This window comes from Pyrus communis, chromosome 2 (assembly GCF_963583255.1).
Source record: "Pyrus communis chromosome 2, drPyrComm1.1, whole genome shotgun sequence".
Classification (NCBI taxonomy): domain Eukaryota; kingdom Viridiplantae; phylum Streptophyta; class Magnoliopsida; order Rosales; family Rosaceae; genus Pyrus; species Pyrus communis.
In genome coordinates, this window is record NC_084804.1 from 31,611,179 (window position 1) to 31,624,260 (window position 13,082).

General features: G+C 40.2%; 1 protein-coding gene and 1 pseudogene across 1 annotated transcript; both read right to left on the minus strand.

The window, feature by feature from the left end:
• Positions 1–532: 532 nt before the first annotated feature.
• On the minus strand, positions 533–7,334 carry LOC137725671 (uncharacterized; annotated as a pseudogene).
• A 1,819-nt stretch (positions 7,335–9,153) lies between these two features.
• On the minus strand, positions 9,154–12,573 carry LOC137725670 (pentatricopeptide repeat-containing protein At1g71210, mitochondrial-like). The gene is made up of 2 exons (XM_068464440.1): positions 9,438–12,573; positions 9,154–9,288 (listed from the first exon to the last, which is right to left on the minus strand). Exon 1 carries the CDS (start codon positions 12,215–12,217, stop codon positions 9,530–9,532), a length of 2,688 nt encoding a protein of 895 aa, XP_068320541.1. The 5' UTR covers positions 12,218–12,573; the 3' UTR covers positions 9,154–9,288; positions 9,438–9,529.
• Positions 12,574–13,082: the final 509 nt, after the last annotated feature.

Here is a 13,082-nt window from a genome sequence, read left to right on the forward strand (position 1 = left end):
TATCTTTTCTTTTTTAAACCAAGTCATATGTTTATAATTTTAAATGTGAAAAACATATGGGTTGGAGTAGAAAGAAATTTAACGGTGTCTCACAACCGTTTAAATTAACATTTGACATTTATCTTTTGACATCTTTATTGAAAATGTTCTTAAATGCCCTAGAGTATACTATACTATAAAGATAAATGCTAAGCCGACTTTCTTAAAAATGAGACTTCTTATGGACTCTGTGAGCTCACAGTTTAAAATCGATTTTCTTGCCAACATTATAAAACATTCTTTTTCTTGCCAACATTACAAAACATTTTGCCAAAAACATGAAATGGCGAAGAGTCCATGAAAAATCTCACTTTTAAGAGAGAAATCTTAATTCATTGAATGGAGAAATTTCACTGGAAATTGCACGATCAGACGTTCAGTTTTGTTCACTTCTCACCCACACTAAAAAGGTGGAAAACAGCTTTGGAGTTAAAAACTCAAATAGAGTATCAAACGGGCTCGAATTGAGCCAACTTTTAGCAATTTTCCTTTTTTCTTCCGGGATTCTGAGACAGGAGCGTAAAGTTATCTCAATACATATTATTTACATAAATACATACATACATACATGCGTGCATGCATACAATACAACACATACATACAATGCATGTCAATTCCTGAAGCAATGCTGTGGTGGTATGATATCCAGTGCAGAATACAAAATATTACAAACCCAAACTCTATCTCTCTCTCCACTCTGTTAGTCTGTTATCGACATATAAGTGCGATCGGGTGGTTGCGCAGAAACAAGTTCTAGATTAGGAACTCGTTTGGATGTGCTTTTAAAATGACTGAAAGAGTTTTTGGTGAAAATATTTTTGGAAAAAATCCTTAGTTAAAATGTTAGTGAATTCTGGAAAAACACTTGAAGTGCAAGCACATACTTGGTGTTTCTTGTAGAAAGCACTTAAAGTGCTTTTGAAACCCAAAAACATTTTCTCTAAAAGCGTTTTCAATCATTTTAAAAGCACATCCAAACAAGCCATAAGATTATGATGTCCACAAGAAGTGCATAGCATCCAATTGATTCAACTTTGTGGATTTGAGGGATAATTTGTAAAGCTCCCTCAGTTTGCCAGTATCCACACACCTGTTGAATGCTGAAGCTGGCTGAGAAACCGAAGATTTGCTTGCGCGTGAGGAAAGCGCCATACCCAGCATCTTCTTCAAAAGCATCTGCAACTGATTCCAAAACTTGGCATGTACCTCGAGGTGGTTGGTTTTCGAAGAGTCCAAGTCTGTTTCCGACACATACCGTCCTTCAAGCAAGCAAGACACAGCTGATTCCAACATCTGGAACACAAGAAACATTTCAGCTCTTCGAGTATTTTAATAACAGAGACAGTAACAGGAAGACGAGAATATATAAACTATGAGTATAACTATCTCAATAAAATCATACAAAGTCGTAATATGATGAACTCTCCAAATAAAAAATAGCATAACGTTCAATATGTAGTCAGTATAGTCAGTGTACTTAGCCAGACTAACTATGCAACGTAACTATGACATGTATTTATTTAATGATTCAACCCCAAGAAAAGATGCAAACCAATATACGTTAATTAATTGCAGTATAACTAATTAAAATGTATAGATGGACTCTACATTGTCACTGCTTGATGTGAAGACTAAGGAAGACAGATGCAGCAGTAAAGATAGACAAGAAAAAAGAGGAGTTTGATCAACTTCCGCTAGTCTGAGTACATCATGTCCAATTTTCTTATGGGAGCCAGTCCGAGAATCAAGATCAAATCCCTTGATCAGATCCTAATCAAATCGCACTCCTAACCAACTTAATGTCATGATCCATGATGATAAACGGTACACGTCAGAGAGTCATTAAGATTAATAAAAAATGTGTCAGCCAGGAATATAAAGGGATAAGATCAAATAAGCTGAAGTTATAAGAGACATAATCTGTTCATGGCTAGTTGTATAGCATTCCCCCTCTTTGCAAAGATCATAAGAGTTCACCAAAAACGAACAAATTCAAGAATAAAATTTCTTTTTATGGAACAAACAAAGGCAAAGGAAGAGGGAAAGGGAGTCGGAAATCTAGAACAACACCAATGGGAAACAAAAAGCAACCAAAATGGCCAAGACACCATGATTTCCAAGCCTATAAAAAGGCAACATGAAGGAATGCAGATCGATGAACTAGGATTCAATTCCCCTTAAAATTCCTAAATTAGCATAAAATCTCAATTTGCAAAGAAAAAGAGCAAAAGAGCATTATGCCTTCATCAAATAATTACCAAATCTAATTTTTCTCATCTAAAATACTTAATTATATTTTGATTTCGCACACAGCTAAATGTGGTGCAATTCATGCATGCACGTGTATAAGCATTATTTGAAATTCAAAGCATTATGTATAAAGCAAGTTCAAGAACTTACTGCATTTGAGTGTAAACGGCTTGAAAGGCTCAGTGAAAGAGCTGCTCTCTCTATAAGAATAGTTAGGTACATGGTAGGATGCGTTTTTGGGCGATAAAAATCCATGGCCTTTTGCATGTTCCTCTCCACCAAGGATGCATATTGCTTGACCCGTTGGATAATTGTGTTTTCACCTTTGGATAAGTTGTTTTTCTTATGATCTGGCTCTAAGAATTTCAAACAACAATCCCTTTGGTAGCAAGCCAACTGAAAGTAGGAATATGCAGCCTCCTGTTTCCGCAATTCACCTAATGATTCATAAACAGACAGTGCCTCCCTAATGGCATCATTAGCTGAAATCTCATGCTTTCGTAATTGTTTTCTTGATTTTCTGCCACTAGGACTAGTGAAACCAACATGCACATCTACCATCACTCCAGTTTCATAGACATCAACAGTTGTATCTTCTCTTGCCAAGAGCATTCCAAGCCTCAGATACGTATGAGCAAACTGTGTATATACCTCAGTCCTCAATTTGTTTAATTCAGAGCCAACCTCTTCAACAACAGCATTGAGTTCTACTTTTGCTGCCCCATAATACTTAAGGGACTCACTATATTCCAACTTTGCAGTCTCCAGTGCATGGTTGTATGCGTTATGAAAGATTGGATGCCCCTTGAGACTATCAATCTTTGATACCATCTCTTCTGCCAATGCCCGTCTTCCATGCCCCAAGTTACAGTTTATCAATATGATATTGGTATGATCAGAGACTTCTCTAAATGCTTTTATAGCATCTACAAGAGCAAATTCAGCTTTTTTTAGTTCTTTCCTTTCAAGCCTGTTTCGATCCAGTTCATTGCATACCCACTCTTTCTTTTTCATTATAGATTGTAGTTCTGCAGAACTGGATGGAAGACCACCTAATGCCTTTGAAGCTTCTTCATAACAGCATAGGGCATCTGAAAGTTTGTTTTCAGCATCTGCAACTGCAGGACCACCAAGGTACTTGAATATGCCTCCATTTTTCACTTTCATTGTTTCTCTCAGAGAACCATTAGATTGGGAGGCCAGTATTGGCCCCATGTCATCCACTCCTAAATTGCCAGATTCCATGTGTTTCACTACAAGCTGATCTGTATTCGAAGATTGTACTATGGTTTCGCCATTTCTCTTTTGGTGTAGATATCCGCGATCAGAAACTTTTCCACTCTCCATTTTTAAACAAAGATTATCATCTTCTGGGTCTCTTAAAAGGGGGAAGGCATTGCTCTTAGCATATGGTCTTTTACTGTATTTCCTGCCAGAACTTACTGAGCCCATATCACCACTACTACTACTTGCACTGCTACCACTGCTTGCCCTATCACTCTGGCAGCTACAATTTACTAGAGAACATGAACTGCAGCTTTGTGTATACTGCCCCAACTTCTTCTTGAGCCTTTTAACTTCTTTGACAACCTCAGATGATACTTTCAACTCTCTAATAGAATATTTTCTCTCCGCTGGTGGAGAGATTGTACTATCCTTAGCCAAATGGAATTCAACATAAACATCTCCAACCAGTGTCCATGCCTTGGCCCAGAAGAGGTAGATGGATGAGAACTGCTCGAAAGAAAGACAACCATGGGTGGAGCTGGAGCTCAGATCTTCCTGACCACTATTAGATGATGTAGTCCTTTTATTTGTATAATCGAATTTTATCGGTGATGAAAAGAAACTATTCATGGACGAAATGAATTTTGTGTCTTCCAGATGCTGAGGCATTGATCCATATACAGAACAGGCCAATTCTACAACCTTCAATGCTTGATGCAACTGACCATCCTCCTTATAAGCTTGCCCAAGTGCCATATACGACTCTCCAAGCAAAAAAACAAGTTTCCACACCTTGTGGTCCAATGTTGATGTCGGAAGCCATTCTCTAATGTCACACACTTCGATACAGTCAGCATCACCACATGCACAAATAGAAAGATTAACAGATGAAGGTGGCCTATCATGGGTTTCACTCTCCTGGTCCATCAACTTGGATTCAATAGTTTGCAGTTGGCGCATCCATCTGAGAGATTTAATAGCTTGAGAAACATGATGTATTGCAGCGAGCTTAGAAGAGATTGGTTCAGCAACAGTTTGAACTACATGTCCGTTTGTTGCAGGCAATTTGCAAACTGCAGAGCTTTCAATACCAGAGGAATTTGGTACAGCTTCTGTCAAATCTCCGGAGTCCATGCTAACTTCTGTTATCAATTTTCTTGGAGAATATGCATTTGCTTCTAAAGTCATCTTTACTGAAGCTTCAGTTACTAAATCTTCAACATTTTGACCATCATCATACAATTTCTCCTCTCCCACCAGGCGGGATTGTTCATGGACTGTCAATTCAGAAATGCTAGTTAGAAAGTCCAAAGAATCTTCTTCAGCATCAGTAACGGTAAGTTCGCATTCTACAGGCAGATCATCAGATGCTAATTCCAGCTCTTCATTGTGGTTCAAAATAAGCCTCGCAAATTGTTCATGTGCAGATGCACGCACAACCTATTCAGCAGTATATCAATTACGGTTATCATTTCATTTCTGAGACTTAATTGATTTTGACAAACATCCTGAACTGGTAACCAAACAAATGAAAAGAAAACAAAAAACATTAGTTCATAACACAGTACCAGATGATCTGGCGCATCTAGGAATTCTAAACATTTTTGAACCTTGCACACTTTGCCATATTATTTGGAGCCTGCAGGTATTCCAAATGGATTAGTAATAACTAAAAAGGGAACAAAGGAAGGTACAGAATAAAGTAGTCAAAATTCTTCCATACCACTGATAGTGAAAGCCTGTGAGCACTTCGATACAAGAGAGTCCCCAATGAACACAGAAAATCACTTCTTCCTCGATGCAATAAAGAAGGAAGGGAGCTTGAGCTATCATCACAATCATTAGAAGAACAGTTCTTGGGAATAACAGAAAGATCGAAGAGTTGAATGACATCTTCCCCAGCATTTTTATACAGCTGAAATTTTGAAGATATAATGAATATTATTATGGGAATTGCAAAAATAAAACTGCAAAAAGAAAAGGCAAATGGAAAATTAGTTTAACATAAAATTAAATCACATCAGTACCCAATAAGCTCCAGGATCTTGCTTGCAGTTTTCTTGAAGGAACCTCAAAACAGAAAGGCCGTTTTGCTGCACCACATCAGGATGAAAAGCAGGAGCGCCTTCCTCAGAGATCCCTTTTAGTAGAAATATATCATCTGTTTTCAAAAGCTCGTATCCCTGCACTACACCGTTTTCATGATAACAAATGGCCATCTCAGGCACACTTGCCATGACATTGTCAAGCCAGGCTTCAAGCCAAGTTAATGGTGTAACCTGCCAATAAGATTAATAAAAAGGAAAAAACACACAAACAAACAAAACGAGGAAAACAGTTATTATGCAAACAAAAAAAAATGGAGGGAAAAGAACAGGACAAAAATTTTGGTACACCACTTCAACCTGTCGTGACACATCCCAGAGATGCAAGCTAACAGCAACATATTTTTCATTACTGAACAGAAGCAAGTCACTTCCTATGAGCATGCGGAAATTGTGAAATTGCCAAAACAAAACCCTTAGAAACCCATCGTTACCAGCTCTTCTATGTTTTTCAGACTCTTGTATTGAGCTTCTGGACTTCTCGCCAACTTGTGAAGCCTTTTTTACAGGATTGCGCTCCTTATTTTTATTATCCTTCTTATTTGCCAAAAAGAAATCATCGCTCTTAACCTGTGCGTAGTCTGAACGATCTGATTTTCCACCCAGAGCAACATCATCATGCTGTCCCACAAAGTGAGTATTTGCCCCAGGAAGAACAGAGGAGTTTGATTGCTCTTGTGATGGGACATGATGAGTTGGCGGGCAATCACAAGCTTCCATCTGAACAGAATGCATAGCAAAATTCAAAAACAAAGACTGATCTGCACCTTTTGATTGACTTTTACGTCTTCTTATTAACTTTTCCCCCTCTTCAATGTCAGGCCTACACTTGAGAAAAGGATCAGATAAGATTTTCTTTTCTTCCTAAATTTTATAAAATACAGGTTAAATAGAATATCAATTAGCAGGCTATACACACCCAGTATTGAGAACAAGCGTCTGTCCGACACGCTGAACTGCAATTGATAGTCGAGCCTTGGAATACGGAATTTTGAAGATCGGCTTCAGAATGTCAGCTGGAGCAATGACATCGATCTCATCCCCATAGTCAACCAATCCAGACACTGCAAAGGCCTCGCATTTTCAAGTGAGATTTGATGTAACAGTGCCACCATCCCAAGCTATATCTGTCAACTCAAATGATACCATATCCATACCATGTTTGTTACAGTTTCGAAATCAGAAGCCAAAAATAATTCTAAATGTATCAAGCTAAAAAACCCTCGAATTATTTCAAAATTACTACCATCCACATACCCTATATAAAATTCTAATATCAAAAACTAAAAAGGGGAAATATTATTAAACTAAAACTGAAAGAGAAGTGAGCATACCTCCGGCGGCCTTGGAGTGCACGGCAGCAATGGGAAGAACTTTGTCCGGTGAAAAGAGCGGCGGGCTCTTGAGGTCGGTCTCTGTCGGAAGCATTCGATACCGCGGAGCACTCACTCTGAAAATTCACAAACAAAATCAATGCAAACTGAAACAACTGTAGAGAGACAGAGATAGAGGGAGGGAGAGGCGTACGGACGTTTGGTGGGAGGGAATGAGAGCGGAATCGAAAGAGTGGAAGGCTTTGTCGGTGGGAACAGGGATGGAGCCGCAGAGGAAGCCGACGGGGTTCGGCCTTTCGATTTCTAACTTGCCGATGCACTGAAGCTCTCGAGAGCCATCGGAACTCGACGGTGCCGATGAGGCCCCTGATTTCTCCATTGCTGTTCAGTTTGCTAAGCTAGGGTTTCAATTCAATCTAAATTTTGGATTTGCCTTCCTTCTCAAAATTTGGTAGACTCTCTGTTAATAAGGTTGCTTCTCTTTCTTCTGGAAACTTCACTCAGATCAACTGCAACTCCTGATGGACGCGAGAGCTATTCGACTATTGCGCAAAAAAATTATTATTGCTCCAATTTTTTTATATTTAAAAATAAAAATACATTTATGTGATCCAATATGCTAGTGAATATAATGTTGAGTTTCTAAGCCACTTAGTATTCCACTTCAGTTGTAAGTGAGAGGTTTTAGGTTCGATTCTCGACAAAGACGAATTTGAACCAAATTATTACTAGCTCATTATTGTGAGGCTAAACCCAATCATCTTCCACTTGGTTGCAGATAATATTGTTTGTTCAAACAAATAAAAATAAATAAAAAAACATTTACATACAAAGAGATACTAAAGATCATTTACCTATCATGGTGGGTGTTATTTGTTGGGAGATATGGAAGGAAAGGTGTAATGCTTTTTTCAAGGACTCTGATGTAATAGCAAAGCTAAGGAGAATCTCCCTCTCTATTGCGGAGATGCTTGAACATCGGTACTGAGTGACGAGGGCTCCTGCCGCCACTACAAGAAATGCGATTTGTACCCCTCCTACACCCTCTTTTGTTAAAATAAATGTAGATGACGCATGGAAATCATCGTCCAATCGAATGTTCTCATATCATATGTCGAGGAAACTGAAGCAGAGGCTGCACTTGCAAAACGTCACATGAGGGAGCTTGATGTGTAACGTTGCTTTGCTCTATTGTTCATTTCTTTTGCCATATCAGCAGTTTTAATGAGAATCTCGCTAGACCAAGAAAACGCTTGTGCAGCTAACTTCAACGTTTACACCTATCTAAACATAAGACGGCCTCATTGTCCACACAATGCATATATTAATGAATGAACCCGTGTCAACAATCAGTGCATTGAGTGAGGATATTCTTCGAGATGTCCATAAACTGCGAACTTTGGCAGTATCCGACACTTGGGACGAAGCCTAGAAAAGGGGGGTGAAGGAGAGAAATGTTGAAGGTAAACATTATACAGGCAAGGCAAACAAAATGAAGATTTAATCTCAGACAATAAGACACAAGACCACAACTCAATCAACGACTAAGATTACTTCAACTCATCAGACTCTAACGTTTTGTGGATTCAATCATTTACTCTCTCATTTATAATCTGAGAAACTCTATCATCCAGCTATAAGTATTACCTAATAACAAACACAGATATATCCTGTTTTCTTATTTTCGCTCGGCCTAGACTTGAAGTTGCATTGCTGATGAGGACTAGCTAGTTTGTGGACGACATGAAAATTTTTACAGCCATTTATGCAGCTAGCACATTAGGTTATGAGGACTTCAAATGCAAGAAACAAACACGCATACAGACACATTCACTTTAAAATCAAAATGCTCATCTTTTTACATCTGGTTTGAGAACCCAGCTGGTTTATGGATTTTTTAAGAAACGGATTTTCAGATTCTTCTTCTGCACTAAAATATCTCCGTCTCATGTCGAATATCTCAAACCACAAGGTTAATCAGCAGAGCAGGTAATGTAAAAATAAAAGAGCACAAAGCAGCAAGTGAAAACAAACCAGAGAAGCAGACACAACAGAATCCCATTGCATGTTGTTTCTTCCATTGGAAGAGGACAGATATATCTCAGGTGTTCAAAGTAGAGGTACACTGGAATAAAAAAACTAACCGGCAATCATCAGAAAAGCACCAATGTCGACGTCTTCATTTTCCTTCTTTTTCTTGCTCTCTAGTTATTTATATCAATATATACCACATTCTTTCCACCCATAACTTTCGAATTTCCATGTTGATACAAAGCAAGAAATTAAAATCTTGCATGCTTGGAATCATGACTTTTCTTAACCAAATTAAATTTCTGCATCCAAACCCGATGTAAGTATTGAATATAGATTAATTTATTTCAAATTAAATTACACATAAATCATACATCATTATATCTTTCCTCAGCAGTAAATTAGAAGTTACACATAAATCTAAATACTCCATCTGAACAAAAAATCTTACCACGGTATGAAATATATTATCATGCAGCAAAACTTGTGTAATGTCCATCAGATGCCAGACATTGGAGCACTAGTGACTTTAATGAAATCCAATTAAAGGAGTAGATTTGTGCGCCTTGTTGGATAAAACCCTTTCCGGTACATCACTTCTACCCATCTCTTTGCCTCAGATGTCCTCCCATGTTTAAGAAAACCTTGTACTATGGCGTCATAAGTCCAACGATTAGGCTCGTAACCTTTCTGGCACATCTTATCGAACAAAGCACAAGCATGCTCCATGTTGCTCTGGCTTAGTCTTCTAATCAACATATTGTGTGTGAACACATCTAGCGGAAAGCACTTTTCAATTACTTCTTCCAAATTCCCAATATCTTGGCTCACCTGAATACGACCAGAAAATGCACCAATGAGCAGACCAAGCATTGAACAACCAGACATCTCATTCTGCTCCTCTCTCAGCCGTACCCAAGAATTGTAGAGCTCTGGAGTTTTCAGAGAATGCAACAGAAGTATGTTACCGGTAAAGGATGTAATATGGCGGCCAACTTTCTCCAAGTCATTAATGAGATTTACTGCCATATCAAATTCTTTATTCCAGCACAGCAACTGTATCAGAAACTCGTAACAGTCATCACTTGGAACCACTCCCTTCTCTTTCATTTCCATCAAGAAGTTAACTGCAATTTCTGCCTTTTGGGCTTTGCATAGACCAACGATCAGGGCGCTGTATAACCTTCTCCCCAACACCTTTCTTCTCTCGTGCAGATCATTGAAGAAGTTCAAAGCATCCGAAATCCGTTCACCCTTCAAATAACTCTGCAACATAATAACATCAGATCTCAAATTGGGCTGAATTCCACTCCGCTGCATCATCTCATATACTTGTCTAGCCAGATCGGGCCTTTTGGCATACCCAGCTCCGTAGATGAAAAAGTTGTATACATCACAGCTGGGTTCCCTACAAGACAACTGCATCTCCAACAAATTAAAAAATTGCTCATCTGGATTTTCCATATCACATAGACAACAAATTACATCTTTGAACAGCTTGCGAGTCGGTAAGTGACCCTTTTCTTGCATTTCAATCAGAAGTCTGGCAGCAATATCCCCCTTGCTCAACCCGTTAAAACCATTTATCAAGCTAAAGTATGTACTCTTTGTAGAACCCTTGTTAATTCTATTGAGTTCCCCATGTATCAAATACGCGTCTTCTACCCTCTTAGTTCTGCAAAGAGTTGTAATGAACTTATCATATGTGGAGTTACTTGGCATAAAGTTCCGCTCTAGGGCGAAGGTAACCAACTCTTTCATCTTCTCGAGCTTTCCCTCTCGGCACAATGAGTCTGCCAGAATAGAAAACGTTTTCCTTCCTGTAAAATAACCTTGTTCCACAGAATGCTTCATAACTCGATACGCTTCGTCAATGCTACCTTCCCCACAGAAAACATTGATCAAATAGTTGTAAACCATACTATTAGGCGTGAGCCGAAACTCGGATCTCGAATTATATAACTCAAGTGCGACATCCACCATCCCCGCTTTGCAAAAGAAGCACAAGGCAGCATTCATGGTGACCTTATCAGGGGATATCTTATTCTCCTTCATCTCCATCAGCAAATCACAAACCTCCTCGAGGTGATCCTCTTTCAGAAGGCTACATATCAAAGTATTGTACCTAAAAGCATCGGGCACATATCCTTCCAACGACTTTCTTTTCTGAAAAAACTCCAATGCTCCATCCAACCTCCCAGCCTGAACAAGATCGCGTATCCACACACCATAAGCACTCTCCATGAGAGCCACCCCCAAGTCCCGAAACTCATCGACTAATTCACCAGCCTGCTGGAACTTCTTATGCTTACAAAGGGCGTCCACAAGGACACTGACTGCATGCCCGGTGACGGGCTTGCCGTCAGACACCAATTGGCGCAAATAGGCTTCAGCTTGATCGAGCAACTTCTGCTTACACAACCACTTGAGCATGATGGAATGGGTGATTTCGTTCTCAAAACCCCTCAAAGAAATCTGCTTGGCAATGACCTGAACGGCATCAAAGCAACTCTCCTCCACCAAAGCATTCAAAAGGACATGGTAGGCAAAGGAATCGAGGTCCAGACCATGGAAGCGCATTTTACCAAACAGTTGGAGAGCAATGTCGGGCTTGCCGGCGACAGCGTAGCCCATGACCAGCGTGTCGTGAAATCGGACGGTGTGGGCGTACCTCTGCTTGCTGTAGGTGGAGAGGACGTCGAGCATAAGGGACATGAGCTTGGCCTTGGAAAGGATCTTGAAGATGGCGTTGAAGGTGGCGCGGGTGTGGTGGAAGCCGGGCTGGCGGCCGGCCCAGTCGAAGAACTTGAGGCAGGAGAGGACGTCATGGTCGTTGCTGCCGTAGCGTAGGACCTCGAGGACGAAGGACTCCGAGAGGCGGACGCTGAGATGGGAGAGGGCCAAGACGTCGTCGTCGGTGGAGGATTTGAGGATGAGGAAGATGTGGTCGAATAAGGCGTCGTTGCGGGTGTTGAACCATTCTTTGAAAGAGAGGACCACGTCCCTTGCCGGAGTCAAGCGAGCTGAGGTTGAAAAAGGAGCGGGGGTAGGGGGAGCGTTGGGGCCGAAACTGAAGGAACAACAACCGCTAATGCTGCTGGTTCTGGTGGCAGCAGCGGCGGCGGTAGTGGTGAGAAGAAAAGTGGCATCGAGGATGGCGGTGGAGGAGCAACAGAGGGAGCAGTTGGTATTGGCCTTGGATTTGGCTAGATTTCTGAGTGAAATAAGCATAATTACGACCGTATTATTAATTTAATTGGAAGAGTAGGAGGAGGAGGATTCAGGGTAGTGAGTGAGGGTTCAGCCACATTTGCGAAACCTCGTCGATATTGTCGATAGCGTAGCTCCTGCCGCCTCCGCCGCCGCCGAACCCCAGCGCAGGCACAATTGGTTTCCCTCTTCCGTTTGCCAGTTTGCCTCCTGGTTAAAAAAGGACAGGGTTTATAAGCATTGGAAATTACCAAGATGCCACTTGAGGATTTGATGAGCGGAGGAAGCTAGCATAGCAAAAATGTCAACGGTTAATGTTTCAAAAGAAAGGGAATTCCAGCAGTGACGGCGTCGTATTGAGCCTGAAGCAAGCACGAAAGTAGACATGCGCAATGCAGAATGCAGATCCACGGAGGGCCTGCTCCGAGTACTCCTAGTTAGTTTTGCTAGACATACACTAGTTTCAATCATAACCGTTAAACGTTGCAAGATAGACATCCGATGGTTCAGACTAGATTATGCCAATTATTATTTTATAAGACACTTTCTTTCTTTGGAGAATAACTTTATAAGTAGACAAGTTCCGATCGCTAAAATATATTGTACGCTAAACTTTTTGTCTTCACTATTTCATCCAAGAGAGTGCTCCCAGAGTAATGTAAGACAACCTCAGCATTTCGGTGCTACCTTATACACGGGTCAATCCCACGAGCTATCCATTCGCTTCATCTGTCCTTAGGAACATGGATTTGAATTTCCCTCTAGTACATCCTTTCTACTACAGGTTCGCTACTCGATTCATTTGCTTTCCACTTTCAAGGAAGAGTAAAACATTCGTGTCAAATAATTTCTGGAAATACATACAACAATACAATCATTTGTCACC

Coding starts and splice junctions, on each gene's coding strand:
- LOC137725670 (XM_068464440.1), bottom strand. CDS start 12,217: ATGCTTATTTCACTCAGAAATCTAGCCAAATCCAAGGCCAATACCAAC.